Here is an 18,778-nt window from a genome sequence, read left to right as displayed (position 1 = left end):
ATCAGTTGTTATATATCAGTTCAAAATGAATTTTAGTTGGATTGTTGCTACAAGTAACGACACAATCTAATACGGAACACGACACCATTATATTTTAATAAATATGCGTTTAAACACAGAACAATAACGATAAAAACACTAAAATTAAAACGCGGTCTAATTTTACAGGAGACTAATGGACACTAAATTGTTTCAAAACGGTTTCATGATCTGCATCTATTCCGTCTCTTTCTCCCATGTAGGTTTTTATGTATTAGTTATCTCACTTTCAAACAGAGTTCGTCTATTACGGTAATATAATAAATTTATGGTATATATTAAATTAATATTTTGAATTTATCTGTTTTATTTAACTGTCACTTGCAAAGCATACTATTTTAGTTTAGATACGTTAACGCATCATAATATCGCCTTGATACCTAGAAATAAAAAAGCCCACTGTGTTTCTTGCCCGTTCTTCTCAGGTCAAGGCATATTATTTCGATTGGGTGGTAGTTGATGACATTCATTTAACGATTTTATATCCAATTTTGAATAAAAATATTTGAATTTGTATTCTAGAGCGCGTCTTAATACGTACGATGAAATGTATTGTCTTTAAATGTGCATGACAGATAAAATTTTACTATAATATTTTTATAGGGATACTACAGTTATATCCTTCACATGAAATGATACGTAGGTACTCAAAAATAGGTAGAAATAATTGAATATTCTTCGGCACGAATACCTGTCGAACTGAAATAGTTATTATGAAAGAAATTGGACATAATAGACATGAACCACTGTTATGTCGTATAACGATTCAATTATAAATGAGTTCAAGTCGGCATTCGAATGTATTTTCATTCAGTATTTTAACCTCTACAATGGATATCGTATGTTATCCTTAAGAGATAGACATAGGTCATTGCGGACTTTTCTATAGTCCTATACAAGATGCACAACTCCACCATACATTATTTTGTTATATCTCAAAGGTAGTTTTTAATAAAGCTCACAGACGACTTACTATTTTCCGATACCTCCAACAAATATCGTTAGTAAATATAAAAATGTATATAAAAATTTGACAAATTATATATTTAAAGCTTCCTCGAGAAGGTAGGTAGGTGAAAACAGCAGGAAAATCAGTACGGTCGTTTTTGTGTTTATCGCGAACAGACAGACAGACAGACGCGACGGAGGACTTTGTTTAAAATATGTAGTGATAATAAGTCAGATATCGACGCTTTATTTACACTAGAAGCTGCATCGAATTGAATTCGTTGTGATAACCATATTAACACACACATACCCATTTTCATTTTCGTCTTGTTCGCGATATTTTTGTTTTGGTTTTTATATTTTTGCTTAGATTATTCATACGTCTAGATAGACTATGACAGCTGTAAAAACGTCGAAAAAAATTATGTTTAGAACTAACCTCTATTTAGAGCAATTCACGCACACTAACACAAAGTCTCATATAAATCGCGAAAACACACTAAACTTATATTCCTGGCCTGTTTTTATCAGTTGCCTAACAGACTCTATCTAGACGTATAAATTATCAAAGGTTATTTGCTACCCATTTAATTATAATTTCATGAACTTTATAATTTAGTTCTAACTGCCACCACAGTAATATGTGTTTTACTACATTGCTGACACAGAATAGGGGCACTTATAGTGATGTGTTGCGCTGCAACATGATCGGGGTAGTATCGCATTTCACTACACCTTGGGTCGTTTTTTGGTGGGCTTATGTCACCTCTACGAGCATCAGATACCGCAAAGTGTTAGGGAGCTCATCTGTCCATTCTGTCATATTTGAACCCCGCAAAAAATATCCAAATTTGCGTTTCTGTTAGATAAAAAGATTCATCTAGGTATACGCAGAATGTGAATATAAAAATAATATAATATTTTGCATTTATTTCATTTTAATTTAAATAACTACCAGAAGGCTATCATCTCAATTTAAAATTGTTCTAAAGTCCTGAAAAGGCCAACAATATAAAACAACACCAACACAGATATTGTAAAAAAATTATAACAAAAAAACCAACCGACTTCATAAAAACTATTCCAAAACAATAGATAGATATAATCTTCACTAAAAAGTATAAATATAACATATTTTGTACAATCGAATTAATTAATCTTATTCGATTTACGATTACTGTTATTTTTGGAATCGGTGTCCTCCCGCTGCGGCCCCGCTCTCGCCTCTCGCTTCCTCACTTTCCGCGTGCGACTCAAGCACATCTCATCTGTAACTATGTATGTAGTTACATACCTACCTTGACTGACACCGACGACAAAAACAAAAAAACATACCGATGAATTGAGAACCTCTTCCTTTTTTGAACTCAGTTTAAAATAATAAAACGAACAATTTTCTTCGAAGGAAAACATTAGAGATACTGCGTAAATTTTATACTTAAAGCGAGTTACTAAGTTTCTAGTATATTCTACAAATTTAAATCAAGTAGAATATAGATTTGTTTGGAAAAATTATTTTCTAAGAAACAACGAAACTTAATCGAGAGTTTCGTGATTTTAATTAATTGCCAGAGTCCCTTCTACTGAACATTTCGTCTCGCTTAGCCCTCGGGACACAAATTTTTATCATAGTAATCTTTTTGAATTTTAAAGAAACAAACATTTTTTGTATTTATTTTATTTCTACTACTTGATGAATAACTTCCATTTTACTTATCCATTGATGAAAGAGCTATCACTAACTATTTTGACCGGTAGATCAAAACGAATGACTGGACCCCTGTGTAAAAGGCTAATCGACAATTTTATTATACTGTTTTATACTGAAGGATTTTTTAAATTTTAAGTTAGCTTTTTGCAGGCTAATCTAAATTTGCCGAATAGAAGACACTACAATAAATTTAAGATCTATAGTGGACACTGTAATCGACGCATTAAATAAATTTAAATTTATTTCAAAATAACACTGAATTTAAAATAGAACAGATTATTTTTATGACAATAAGGGACGGGACGAGTAGGATGTTCAGCTGATGGTAATTGATACACTCTGCCAATTACAATACAGTTCCACTCAGTATTCTTGAAAACCTTAAAACTCTGGGCGGCACTACAATTGCGCTGGTCACCTTGAGGCGTAAGATGTTAAGTCTCATTTGCCCAGTAATTTCTTGGCAAAGAAGCCTCCCACTGAAACGTAAAAGAACTGAACATGCAAATAATATGTTATAGTGTTATTTTTGGGAATATTCTATTTTAGCTTTATACTTATCTAACATTTCATGTATGTATCATTAAAGAGCATTAATATAAATAAAGAAATTGATCTCTTTAAGATCCTTTGAGAAATTCTCAAAGGAAACTGGAAAATCCCGCAATGACCATCATATTTTGAGTTAAACAAGTCTTATTCCGCAGAAATATATTCTATTTAGTGAAGCGGAAATACTTTCGTTCACTCCACTGCACGAGTCGAGTTCCCCACCTGCATACGCCGCAATGCAATTTTTCCAAGTAAAACAATCATTTATACGAAACGTGACGAAAATACCCGAGGATTAGTCGAGAGTAATTTATTATATCGCGGAGTTTTATTAAATTCGTTATGAAGTATACGAGGTGATTAAGCAGTGGGAAACATTTTCAAAGCATGTTGGTGAGAAACGTGTAGTAAAAATGCAAATGTTTTTTTAATTAGTATGCGTGAGCGTACGAGCATATGTTCTTAGAAATCTACATGAAAAATCATGCTAATTGGCTTAAAACTAATAATTTGCTTTAAACAGACTTTAATGACTTTTCGTAATCGCCAGTGATTGACACCGCACTAGGTTACTCATTCTATAGTTTGCTTGTTGTAAAGTTTTCTATATTCGTGTGCTCCCGAAATTCGTGTTCTTCGAATAAGCCAAATTGGCGGGGTCTATTTTGTCCGTAAACGTAGTATACTAGCGTACTATACAAACACTCTGCTCATAACGGAAACTAAATTTAAAATGTTGATGTGTGCTAGTTTTACAGATGTGTTTGTGAGTAAGTGAAGTGTATTGTATTTTGCTTTTAGACAATCCCTATGACAAATATTGATAAGCGGCATCACGTGTACAATATTTTATTCTTAATCAATTTAATCTTTAGAAAAAAGAATGTTTACTGTGTATATAAAATGTAATACAAAGTATTTAAGTGAATATGTTCTATGAAAATAATCACCATGTAAGCAGTATAGTATTTATAGAATCAGTATATAGAACCTGTGAAATATTTTTTGAACGCATAAATCTCGAAAGAAGTCACTCGTCTACTCCAACTCGGATGGGCTGCGTTCGGAAAGCTCCGTAAAATCTTCTCATCCCAAATACCGCAGTGTCTGAATGGCGACCATGTACCGAAAGACACAGTGTTGGTAGGCCCCCCACAAGATGGACTGACGATCTGGTCAAGATTGCCGGAATACGTTGGATGAGGGCAGCGCAGGAACGGTCGTCGTGGAGGCCTTTGTCCAGTAGTGGACGTCTTCCGAAGATCCACCATCCTTCAGAGATACTGAGCACAATTATGACTGTTTGTACCTATTGCTATTAAAAAACATTACAAAGGTAGTAGTCGTAGTTTACATGTGACTTTCTAAGTTAAGGGTCCTGGAATCGAATCCAGATACATGCAAATATTTGCATGGTGAATGTGAATGTTTGCGCATATACGAATACGTTTATGATATTAAATTTAAATCATTGCTATGCTTAGTTTGGGTCTAGGTAATTTGCGAAAAAAAGCATCAATGTATTATTTACTAGTAAACATATCTCAAAAAAGGTTACGAACAGAATTATTACAATAACTCACATCAACGACGCGGTACGGTATATTTCGATAAAGGATTTTATTCGAGCGCAGGATGTTCGATTTACCCGCCAATAAATATGCTTTAATACATAAAAGCAACAGGAGCATGCCTCTTATAGGCTTTTACGAACATGTAACCGAATATTTTTATCTCGCCCCTTGAAATCATCTCGGAAATATTTTTATTGGTTGCGCTCCCTGTGTCTCTATTTGAGTATTGGTTAGGTTAATATACTTGCTTAATGTGATTGATACAAATAATCAAACAATATACTTTGGAAAGGTGCTCATGGTAAGAGGGTTAGCTTTCCTTATAGCCATGTTTTAAGTTATTTTATAAAATAATATATATATATGTATAAAACTGAATTGCTGTTCGTTAGTCTCGCTAAAACTCGAGAACGGCTGGACCGATTTTGCTAATTTTGGTCTTGAATTTTTGTAGAAGTCCAGAGAAGGTTTCAAAGGTGAATAAATATGAAAATGCTCGGAATTAAATAAAAACAACAATTTTGTTTTCCCTTTGATGTGTACCTCATCGTTCAGAAAGCAAATTAAAAGAATAGTTAAATATGAATAAGTTATTAGAATTTATATATATTTGTAACTTTTTCTATATATATTATGGACTTAAAGCCTATCAATAGGTAGCACATACAAATAATAGTAATTTATTAATATTAAAGGTATAAGATTCGCAAAAGAGGTGTATTACATTAAATCTCTATTAAGTTATTTTGCTTTTGGATTTTTGAAGTCGGTTTTTTTGAACGTAGTTTTTTTTAAATATTTATTATGCACAGAATAAGGTCGGTCGGGTCAGCTAGTTGATAATAATAAGTAATGACTTGTTTGATGTTTATTTCTAGTGAGGCCGTTAACAGTTGAGATATTATCAAGAGAGCAGCCTCTCTCCGTTGGAAGAAAAGCAGAGCTCTGGTGCAAGACCACAGGGGCGCGGCCTCCTGCAACCATTACTTGGTGGATAGGAGACACGCGACTTGACTCCGTTACAAAACTAATGGTATGTAAACGCAGATACATAAATATATAATATATATGTCGCAGATTCATTTGGATTAAGATTGGCGTTACATTGTTGGTATCCGCCATGTTCTTTTAAGTCGATCAGTGCGCACGACCGGCGCGGGCGCTAGCTTGAAGAAGAATCAGGGGTGGGACGGTCAGGACTGTAGTGCCATCTGTTAGTTGGCCCGAAAATAAAAGCTTTGGCAGCTGTCACTCGCTTTGAAACCTTTCAACTTTTCTTTATTTGTGTCACTGCCCACTGGTCATAAAATGGCGGCTACGCCTAGCGTTTGCACATGTATGTAGCTCTCGTGTTCCATTTTGCATATTTACACTACTAAATCTATCCTTTATGTTCTATGTTGTGACAAAATTAGATAACTAACTCTACGCGCAATTTCAACATGGTAAAAAATTGCAATACCTACATTAAATAGTAGAGTTAGTTATTTAATTGCGTTAGAACATTAAAAATGAATTTTATAATTTCGAGCTTATATATAGTTATTTTCGGGGCCAATCTCCAGATGGTGCCAGCTTTCAAATAGACAGCTCATAATGCGTAGAGAGAGCTCTCTTTTCCCTATATATTATTATACTCTTTGAGAAGAATGCGACTTTTTAATGAGCTAACTTCAATCATGTCACAAACATTGATATACACAGTGACAACTTCAAACACACTTTGACAGATGACGTTCGCCATTAGTTCATGAGTCAGCCATAATACAAAATTTAATATAATCATACAGGCCAAATTATTTTATTATTATAAATCTCCGACATATAAACCAGCGGAAACGTATCTATTACAAATATTTTTTAATGTGGTTATTAAATATTTTCCAAGAATGGAATGAAATAGAAATTCTTAGCTCCAATTGTACTTTAAAAAGGCTTTCAAAAATTACATAATATAGCATAATTATAGCTGTATTGCATTTGTATAATTTTGAATCAGTTATTTACTAAAATTATTTTCTTTTGTAGGTGTAAATAAATATTAAGAGTAAGTTTGATTTTCGGCGGTATATTGAAGCTCTCGATTTCGTCTCATTTGTACTTGAAAGACTAGCTTTTTCACCTCGATTAAAAAATGTTCTAATGTTTTCTCTCTACGGTTATATTTATTATTTAAATGCTAGCTGATACCAAGTAAAATCGTTGATTTTTAAAACTTTAATAACTTAACATTAAGATTCCGCAATATTTTTATAAACAAGGGTCCAGTGTTTAAGGAAGAAAACTTAGAAGACTCAATTGAAATCTTGTAGCTTTTCCGTGATACGTGCATAAATATTCTATCATTTCATTTACCTATATAGATGAAGCATTCGTTAGTTACTTGTAAATCAAATATTAAAATCTATACTTTAATCTTGAATTAACTCATGACTGTGCTGATGGACAATTTGCTTTCATGGTTTCTTTTAAATATACACGTACATCTATCAAATTACTGGTTAAACTCCTTAACTCCTCCTTACGTACGATCGATAGACGTAATTCAATAAAAATGCATGTAAGTTTAGATCACCATAACTTCTGGATATAATTATTACATTAATTAAATTTCAGTACAAATTGTTAAAATGAAAAAAAAAAACAACAAATTGTTTAGATTAGAAAGAGCGACATCTTAAGTAAATTTCCTAGCATGCAAATATTGGGATTGAGCAGGTTATCAACTGTGAAGTACATCCTGTAGATAAAGCCACAACCTGGGAGTTGAACATACAAGATTTATCAATGATACGTCACTCAAACGGTTGGCTCAGTGGTAAGAGCGCTCCCACGGAATGTCGCGGGTTCGAGTCCCGCAATCAGTCATTAATTTTGTTTTCAAATTTAACTTATTAAAATGAGGTTTATTTTTATATCATCAACAGGCGTATGCTAAACAAGATTAAAAAAAACTAATATCTACGAATAGTAAATTTTTTAATAATTGTTTTTTAGTAATCGTTCTTTGCTGGCTTATATAACTTTTCTCCGATCATCTAATTAAATAAATTAATTTAAGATTTTTTAATAGAAGAACACAACTTTCCTTACAAAATCTTAATATTCATAGGAACTCTTATTAATTGTTTCTTAGTTATAGTGTATTGTTTCTTTGCTGGCTTATATAATATTTTTTCCGATTATCTAATTAAAGAAATTTCAGCACACTAATTCTTGACGGTTTCTTAGTGGAAGTTTGTACTAAGCTTTTCTTAAAAAATCTTAAAATTCGCAGGACGTCGACGATCGCAATGAAACGCAATCCTTACTGCAGTGGACTCCTCAGAAAGCACATAACGGTCAAGAGCTCACTTGCAGAGCGGAGCATGACAAGTTCAACAGATCTACAATAGAGAGCAAATTGACCCTCAACATCTACTGTAAGTAACTACTTAGCTAGAACTACTTTTAATGACTCTTATAAGAAACTAAAGCATCTAATTCAAAGGTATTTTCTATTGAAAGCATTAAAAATATATGTATGTAATGTTTGGTAATGTAATGTTTCTATCTGTATTATGTACAGCTCAGCATTCTGTACGAGGAAGAAAGAAGAACGTCACAGAAAAGTCATTTAAATTTTCTCTAAGGTATCATGAAAAAGTTCATATAGGTATAAAAGTTCTTTCACTTGAAAAAAAAATATTTTTTCTACTTTTATCTATTTACCTATACATATATGTATTTATAATGATTACTAAGCTAGAGATCCTGGGTTCGAATCCCGGTGGGTGCAAATATTTATATGATAAATATGGATGTTTGTTTTCGAGTCATTTTATATGCATTTTTGTATGTTTAAGTATGTTGTTTTAAATATATTATTGTCATGCAACCAAGTGTCAATATTACAATATTTTATTTGTAATATAACCACTTTTAGGTACTTGAATTATTAAAGAGGCTAGATTACAATTAATATTACTGAAGATAAACTAAGTTTTACAATTATGCTTTAGGCATTATTAAGTAATTTACTAAAATTTGAAAGATATTACACTACATCAAAGGGTAGATTACTATTGTCGATAAACCTTTTTTTATTTATACTTTAAGCATAATTAAGTAATTTACTAAAAAGGTCTACAACAATGATTATTATTATATCTACACAGTTAACACTTAAGTTTTGCCAAAGATTTTCACATGTGTAACGTTAAATAATAAAACACTACATTTAATAAATAATCAAAATAGTTCATTTTAAACTAATTGCCAACAAAACATATTTGCAGATAATTTCGTCAAATATTATTGCGTTGTTTATCGAAATAATATTGTGTTTCAAACTTTGTTCAATTTAGAACTGAATTTATTGCTTGAGTTTGCATCAAGATTTTAAAAGTAAATAATGTCTCTCTACGGCATCAGTGATTTGAATCTGATAATATATAAATAGCTAGTTTATCTTTATATATATAATTCTTCTGTACGTGTGTTGACAGTGAACTACTCCTAAACGGCTGGACCGATTTGAATAAAATTTCCTGTGTGTGTTCAAGTGGATTCGAAGATGGTTTGGATTCACAACTGAGTTGCCTACTAAAAGGCTGGACCGATTTTGAAGATTTTTTTAGAGTTTCCAGTGATTTTGAGATTAGTTTAGAATCTCAATGCAGCCGACAATTTATAATTCTCCTACGTTTGTTCGGGATCTCCTCCTAACGTTTGGACTGATTTTTCCACTAGTACATAATTAGTATATTTATTATTATATTAAATACATATATCGTATATTAGCACCTATAGTACAGGCTTTGCTTAATATGCTTAATTTGGGGCTAGACAATGATATGTGTGATTATGTAACAAAACCAAAATAAATTCTCACTATTTGTTATTTAAGTAAAGGAGAAAATGGTAGAATATTTATAAACTATAGTTGTAATAGAAGCGATCAGTTACGATTACTTTATATTTTCAATCGATAAATATTAAATTTAACTATTTCATAATTTTGCATTACATTGGAATGGTTTGTTTTACTCCCATTTCTAAATATCAATGGATTAGTATATTTAGGTAAGTATCTATATGAATTGGACAGAAAAAGCTTTTTCTGCTATTTGGATTTGGATATAAAATGAAATGAAATTATTTATTTTACTTTGGAATAGGATAAGTCCAGATCTTAAATATTACAGTGTCCTCTATCCAGCTTAAATTAAATCATGCAAAAATTTGACACTAAAAGTAAGTTGAGCTAAACAATTTCAATCACTCTCACTTCTAGATTAATTACAAAAATTAAACTCTTGATGAAGATGAAGCTATAACCTGAGAGTTGAACAAGACATACAAGATTTATCAACGACACGTCACTCGAACGGTTGGCTCAATGAAAGAGCGCTCGAATGGAACGCGAGAGGTCGCAGGTTAGAACCCGCATCGTTCAAAATTTTGTTTGCATACTTGATTTGTGTTACCAATTCCAGAAGTGAGGGTTATCACTTTAAAAATAACAAATTGCTTAGATTTGAAAGAGCGACATCTCAAGTCAATTTCCTAATATTCAAATATTGGGGTTGAGCAGGTTATCAACTGTAAAGTAGATCCTGTAGATGACACAACCTGAGAGATGAACAAGAGATATCAAGATTTACGAACTTTACGTCAACCAGCCGTCCCTGCCGCCGTTGCACACTTGGAATGACACCCTGGCCCATACGGCAAAAGAGAAAACCGATCTTCTGTGCGCTCTTTTCGCCTCCAACTCGACTCGTGACAACAACGGAAAAAACACCACCGACCATCCCTCGGTGTCAGAGCTCTATGCCTGAAATACAGTTCAGACAGAAAACTTATTGTATAGCAGGACAAAACCGATTATCTTACCAGGATGCTAACTGAGCACCGTTGCCAAAACAAGCACCTCAGTGTGGTCGGAATATAAAACAAAATAACTTGCAGATTTTGCCTTGAGGCTTAAGAAACACATTTTTGTCTCCTTTGCGATTGCGGCCTACTAATGCATAAGCGTAACACCATTCTTAGCGACTACACCCTGCTCACAGATGCTGTTTGTAATACTAGCGTCAAGAAGATACTGCGGTTCGTAAATGCGGCAGGGCTTGAAAGAAGGGATGAGACGAGCATGACGTTCAGCTGATGGCAAAAGCCCAATAATTCTTGCGGCATTACAAATGCGCTCATCATTTTGGGACATATTATGTTAAGTTTCATTTGCCCAATAATTTCAATAGCTACGGCGCCCTTTAGACCGAAACACAGTAATGTTAACACATAACTGCTTCACGACACAAACAGATGACGTTATGGTACCCATAATCTAGCCCAAATCCTGTGCAAAGGAGCCTTCCACTGGAAAGTATGAGTAATAATAATAATATTGACACACTTTTTACACAAATTATCTTGCCCCAAGTTAAGCATATATAGCCTGTGTTATGGGTTACAAGACAATGATATATTTAATACAATATACTTACTTAAACATACATAAATTCATATAAACATACATATTAACATACATAAATACATTTAAACATCCATGACTCGGAAACAAACATCCATATTTATCATATAATTGCTTGCACCTACCGGGATTCGAACCCGATTCGAATGAGTGGCAAACACAATAGTTCAATTCTGGACGCTTTGTTACTAAGACTCAATAAGACTAGCCAAATAGCCACCCTCTCCAAATAATAATAATGTTTCTGTCCTAACTTTACCATGGGTTTAATTTTGAAGAGCTCTCGATGAAACAAATACATTTGAAGATGTTCCGATCGTATTACCAGTAACCACAAACCACATCGGAAAATAGATATAGGGAAGCCTACAAACTGATAGCTGTAATTAAATCGTTGTTGTTCACTTAACATACGAATACTTAGAAGTATGATAATTAATTAATTAATTATTTAACAACATAAGTATTTTGTTTTTCGTTAACAAAATAATTATCTCAAAAACACTGATTCTACGTAAGCGATCGAGCTTTGAAATATTAATTTATGATCCATTATATGTAAGGCTTATGTGAAATATAATAATTGGTTTCATGTTGACGTCAATGGTTGTAAGTTACTGTTTTTATTATCATTGATCACCCTCTTTTAGGATATGTTTTAGTTGGTAGTAGTTTTGGCATGTAATATAATATTGAAAATACGTAATGCTTTAAAAACTTAAAAAATACGGTTTGCACTACGGGTGTGCTGGCAGAAGTGAAAAGTTTGAACAATAACATAGTGCATTCTGAAAATTTTGGAATGGTTAGGGAATAATTTCGCACGAATTGATTTATTTATCAGCATAAAAGTATTAGCACTTATGTGGTTGGTTAAATACAATATTTATTTATTGCACTATCGTACATAAATATGACAATTTGTATTACATAAAAAATATTTTACACTTCAAAAATATTACAATTATTTTATATTAAAAAGTTTATCTCTCAGCAAAATCAACGTTAATCCGTAATTTCAAGGACTCTTTCACCATCTTCATGACCAGCATCATCTTCGCCAATCTCTAAAACTGATACAATAGGTTTATGGTAGCTGAAGTAGGAAACAATATTATAATAAAATAAAAAAATTAAACAAAATAATTAGTAACACAGAAATATAACTTAATTATTTAGAGTCTTCGCTGATGACAAAGGTTATTATTGTTTTATATTTATTCATAATAGTCTGCTAACTTAAAGCATTGCTAATTCTCACTCTGTTTTCTTCTGTTGACCTAAGTCAGAATGAAAAATAACACTCTCTAGCAGCTGTTTTAAGTTAGCGGACCATTATGAATAAGGGGGTAAAAATATATCACAGCTGACATTCGATCTCTCGACCTCGCGGTGTCTCGGCTTCGCAATCACAATCAACCACTGGTCCAATGACTGAATGACTCATGATGATCATTAAGTTAAAAAAGTCAAATTTTAATTGGTAAGAAGTATAAAACTTCCAACGACTGTCTTACGGATTTTCGATCAGGTCACGTGTCCTCGTCGCGAGGTTAACATCTTAAACTCATCCCAAGAAAAGTGCTCATCGTAGCTAATGAAGTTTTCAATTCAATGATATTAAATCCTCAACAATATCAACCATGCTTATAGTCTGATAAAATTAACGGTGTACAGAAATAAGTATTGAAGACAGCTGAATATCTTAGTGATCCGACAGCCTAGAACTAGATTATGATTATTTTATAGCAATAAAAAATGGTAGGAGAGTTTTTTGCGCCGCTTCTTGTCTCTCAGAGCGCCATTTGTTTCCGAAGCGGTAGTAGTATATTAGAAATGACATCAAAAAGAATTCTTAAGGATTCCATTTTGAGAAAATAAATTCCTTTTACGCCTTTAACATTCACCAATTTGCTTCGATAAACAAATATCGAAACATCAAATGATTTAATGCAGTAGTTCGCAGTCTTTATTGGCTGCAGTACAAGGAGAACTGACACTGCTCGAATGAGGTTAAGGCAAGCCAATATTTCAAAATAAATAACAAATAAAGAAAAGCACACACTCAAGTACTCGCAATACAGCAGAACTCGGCTGAATGTTATTTGACAGAGAATAAATAATTCAACAGAAATGCCGCCGGCTAGATGCACTTCGTTGCCAAGATAACGCGAACTTGTGAAACAAACATAAATGAGTTTATATAAAAATGTATTTTAAAAGGTGCTGCACTTCATGTTTGTAAAACAAACGTATGGATATTTTATAACAATTTTTGAGACTGTTTCTATTCTATCTTTTACTTGATTCGATTGCTGATTATGACGTATACGCCCATGACGTATTTTTGTATCTCGATAGTAGGGTTATGAAAAACACGAATTCGTAACTTTATTACTGCCGTCCCACATCACTTTGTGTTTGTCTTTTTGTGATACTACTTAACATAATAATATAGATATAATAATGTTGCCCCACTTACATAACACTTTAACTTAGGCCAATAAGTAATTCCACTTCAAATTAAACTTTATAACTTTATTTTTTTCCCAAACATTACAATAAAATATAATAGTATAACAAGTTGAAAATATGTATTTAAATTACAATTAATTGTTTACATACAATACAGGGAGCAAAGACAGCTAAACTAGTATTAACTGTGTTTCAGTTGTCTGACTTCTGGGTACCAGACATAATTACCTACATAGTCAAATCAATTATGAAAATCATTATGAAATCTAGCGCTCTACAAAGCGCAGGTCCGGCCACACATGGAGTATTGCTGTCATCTCTGGTCTGGCGCACCCCAGTATCAGCTCGATCCATTTGACCGCGTGCAACGCAGAGCAGCTCGAATTGTCGGGGACCCAGGGCTCTGCGAACGGGTGGATCACTTGGCGTTTCGTAGAGACGTCGCTTCATTGTGTGTCTTCTACCGCATTTAGAACGGGGAGTGTTCCGAAGAGCTGTTTAACCTGATTCCTGCCGCCGAATTCCACCTTCGCACGACACGCCACAAGTTAGCATATCATCCCCACTATCTGGATGTGTGGCGAACTTTGTGGAATGAGCTTCCTTGTGCGGTGTTTTCGGGACGAAACGACATGGGTACCTTCAAAAAAAGCGCGTACACCTTCCTTATAGGCCGGCAACGCTCTTGTGATTCCTCTGGTGTTGCAAGAGAATGTGGGCGGCGGTGATCACTTAACACCAGGTGACCCGTACGCTCGTTTGTCCTCCTATTCCATAAAAAAAATATGAAAATGAGATAAAATAAAATATAAATACTGTCTAAATACAAAAGTTAAATTAAAATTAAAATGAAAGTATAACTTCTAAGAATGTGTGTATAAGTGTGTGTGGGTGTAATAGGGTGTGATAGTGTTTATATATGTTATTACATCGATTTGTATATATTTATTAAGGAGATGAGAACTGCTAGATAGATTAAACTAAGAATGTGTCCAATAAAACATTTCTTAATTAGAATTAAAATAAAATGAAAGTATAACTTTTAATAATGTGTGTGTATGTGTGTGTGTGTGTGTGGGCGGGTGTAATAGGGTGTGATATAGATATGTTATTATGATTTGTATATATTTATTGAGATGATGAGAACTACTAGATACATTAAACTAAGAATGTGCCCAATAAAACATTTCTTAATGCCTCTATTAAGGGAAGTCACTTTGTTGATGTGTCTTTTATATCACAAATAAAATAATTTTTATCAATTTTTGCAGCTACGAATTGAACATTCCGCAAAACTGTAATAAAACCAACCCAATTTGATATGACAGTGAATAATTCAACAGATGTGCCTGAAGCGAGGATGCATCTCGGTGCTAAAATGAACCCAAACGACATTGAAGAGGGCGACGACGTCTACTTCGGATGCGATGTTGACGCAAATCCACCGGCTTACAAAGTCATCTGGGAGCATAATGTAAGTCTTTTTTTCTTTTATTCCTACATATTGTAATAATTGTTATATTATGATTGACGTCACTGACCTGTATAAATGTATAAATACCACTGGACAGGCTGTTCCTATTTTTTGAAAGCAAATTTTTTGTGCCTATTTGAAGCACCACTCGCGAGTGTCCAGAGAGTTAATTTTGACGTTCAATACAAATTTTTGCGAAGAAACGTGCAATACTCTGAAGTATTTTTACATTTTGAATTAATTTCGGTCGTTTATCGTTTTATTTATACTTCAAGAATCAACGTAATATAGTACACAATGTTTGGTAAATAGATCATCAGATCTATCAATGTTTGCTGAGGTTATCTACAATAAATTTAGTACCGCAGACTCTTGCTACATGGCCAATAGCACAAAAATGACCAATATCAAATACGCACAAAAGCACTCACGCACGCACAACCGCCAGTCCAGTAGTATATACGAGGGCTGCACTGAAAATTTCGGGAATCAAGGAAGAGACAAAACATTACTATTTAAAAATGTATTTATTGCTTTTTGAAGTATTCTCCGCGAAATTTGACACATTTTTCCATACGATGGAACCAATCATTGAAGCAACCATTTCATTCGGAAGTTGGGGTCTCCAAAATGGCCGTTTTGTAGGCGTCTACAGCTTCTTCAAGTGATGAAAATCTCTGACCACGCAATTTATTCTTTATTAGTATTAATAGAAATCATTAGGGCTTAGGTTGGGGCTGTACGACGAATGGTCTAAAATTCTATGTTTTCTTGCTGTACAAATTCTTTTGTACAGCAAGGCGGTGTGAGACACAGGCGCGGTGTGAGAACTCGCATTGTCGTGATGGAGGATGATGCGGCGGTTGCAGTTCTTCATCACCAAATGCAGAAATCATCCAGTCAATACACTGTTTTTGTGTAAAACCACTTCAAAAGTCATAATAAATCATCGCTCTAGAATTTTCTCGAGTCAATTCCATTTTCTCAACGACTAAACAAGTTTGACAAGACCTTGTGACAAGACCTAGAATCTTTTTTTAAATAAATAAATAGTATTCGATTTTTAAAACCAAGGAGTTTTCAATTAAAAAGATTTTAATATGACAGGAACAGTGGAAATATTCCATTCCCGATACTTTTAGTGCAGCCTATGTAGTAGAGGTCAGTGATTGACATCAATGATGTCATTTATTCTATTTAATTATGAATTGAATACTACTTCCCTTCTGGTGGGGAAATATTCAAAGCTGCGTTACCAACATGATAATGATAATTTGGCAATTGTAATATGGGTTTATTTGTCTTAAGCGGCTTTACTCACAGCTTGTTAAAGTTAGTACCGACTAGTTTCAGCCCATTTGGAGGTCCTTCAGCGATTTGACTTCAGTTCATAGTGAGTTCGCGGTGACGTCCCGTCTCAAACTAAGGATTTCCGCTCGCAGTGCGCGGCTTGACAGTGTGGGGGGCCCGTTTAAGACAAATAAAGTTAATAATGTTCTACGAAAGTTTTAATAATTTTATTGTAATAAACGTGTTCATAACTTTAAATAATATAAATTATTACAGTACTCGACAAACAGCTTTAGTTTCTTTAAAATTCAGATCGAATACTTACTAATTTAATCAAATTTTATTATAATCTTATAAGAGATATATTCATTCGTTTATTTCTTATCATTTACATTTAATTCAAGCTTCTTATTCAATCTATTTCAATCGAATTAACGGAAAATCACGGTTTTTAACTCAATATTTTCAATACATAATTTTTCCTCTTTTGTGCAGTTATTTCTGCCACCGAATTCTTTACACTACATGGAAAAACTTAAAAATCATTTGTTTATTTAATACGATATAAATTCAAGGAATTTTCTTCCACAAACAACTAAACAGTGATCAGGTGACCCGTATGGTTACATTTGCTCCTTTTGCATAAAAAATTATCAATTAAAAACATAAATTATTACCGATTTTTCGCGGAAGTATTAATCCTTCATGATTATTTATTATAATAAGCTTCCTGAGAACATAATGGAAATGTCCCTCAACAAGTTCAAAGCCTATATTAAACATAAACTTATGGAGTTTCTTGCTACTTCTTTTCATTAGCTCAACCCTTTACGAAGTAGCGGTAGATTCAATAAGAAAAATATTTAATTTTTTTTTTGACATTCATAAGTGTCATTTCCGTGACCTACATGAATAAACTGATTTTGATTTGATTTTGATTGTTTATCTGTATGTATGTAATGTATTTTTTATCTGACGAGGTACTCATTATACTATTCTTCTAATACTATTAATATGATAAGTATAGAAATATATATAAGAGCTTACAAATATCTTCAGATACATTCAGTTATTAAGGGTAATAAATCAATCGACTGTTCATTGTCGGGTATGATTGACATCTACAATAACAGTTATTACGTTTTGTGAACGTAATAACTGTAACTGTAATCGATTTTTTTTAATGGATAATAGGAGGACAAATGAGCGTACCTAGCGATGGTTCACCTAGTGTTAAGTGATCACCACACACACTCTCCCGAAACACCAGAGGAATCACAGGAGTGTTGCCAGCCATTATTATACTGACTGAAAAAATCACAAATTCGTATCTCTTTGATAAGCAAGATAAGCTTATTGAGTTATTATTATAATATTGTGAAAATGATGAAGAACAACAATTATTGTGAAGTAAATTCTACGCAATAAAATATATGATCGAAAAGATCTCAACCGTGAATATTGCTCAGTTGACTTGATTGCTTGAACATTCATAAACTCCTCACGGCGACAATGAAAGAGAGAAAAAATTTGACTACAATTCTCATAACATTTAAAGTTGATGGTTTATTGCTGGTTCGAAGTTTTTTCATTGAGATTTGCTAGAAAGCTAATCCATCGACGGATGCAAAATTATGAGACTATCTCAGACTCCGGCGGAATCAATCGCGTGGCTCATTGAGTGCAAAAGGCTTAAAACAAGACCAACTATTAAATTTTCGCTCTAGAAACAGCAAGAACATTCCTAAAACTGTGATTTGAAAATGAATGTCAAATAATTGAAATTATTTTTAACAGAACATGAAAGCTGTTTGAAAACGAATGGAGTTTATCCTTTTATAATAAAATATTGTATGGCTATGAAAACAAATTTTTCCGAAGACTTAGAGGAAGGAGTATTATATTGAACAACTCGTTGCACATACTATTTTATCTACACCCATGCTTTAAATCCTCTATAAAATATTCTGAAACAGTTAGCTTATTGCCAACATTAAAACACCCAATGTTCTAATAACCATCATCCAAACGGGTGTTGTAATGTTGTACTGAATTTCATAACAACACTCCTATGTTTTTTTTTCGATCCCCTCATGCGCAAAGAGTTTCAACAGACAGCCACATTCTTATTGCTCGATGCTTGTAATCTGTATGAATTTGAAAAAAGGACATTTTCGTTTGCGCGCGTTCCACACTACCAGAAGTCGCGCGCCGTACATAAAAGTAGGTTATTCGAA

The 18,778-nt window shown here is 33.2% G+C and overlaps 1 protein-coding gene across 5 annotated transcripts in view; it reads left to right on the top strand.

Moving 5' to 3' along the window:
- The window catches only part of LOC126975890 (nephrin-like), a 271,190-nt gene that overhangs the window by 217,341 nt on the left and 35,071 nt on the right, over window positions 1-18,778 (top strand). For all 5 annotated transcript variants that reach the window (XM_050823993.1, XM_050823991.1, XM_050823994.1 and 2 more), the window contains exons 7-9: window positions 5,703-5,857; window positions 8,102-8,246; window positions 15,121-15,251. In XM_050823993.1, coding sequence (XP_050679950.1) covers window positions 5,703-5,857; window positions 8,102-8,246; window positions 15,121-15,251 — 431 coding nt within the window. The remainder of the gene's footprint in view (window positions 1-5,702; window positions 5,858-8,101; window positions 8,247-15,120; window positions 15,252-18,778) is intronic.

The sequence above is a fragment of the Leptidea sinapis genome, chromosome 38 (assembly GCF_905404315.1).
Source record: "Leptidea sinapis chromosome 38, ilLepSina1.1, whole genome shotgun sequence".
NCBI classification, from domain to species: domain Eukaryota; kingdom Metazoa; phylum Arthropoda; class Insecta; order Lepidoptera; family Pieridae; genus Leptidea; species Leptidea sinapis.
The sequence above is the reverse complement of the archived record's forward strand: the minus strand, read 5'-3'. Positions and strand labels throughout refer to the sequence as shown.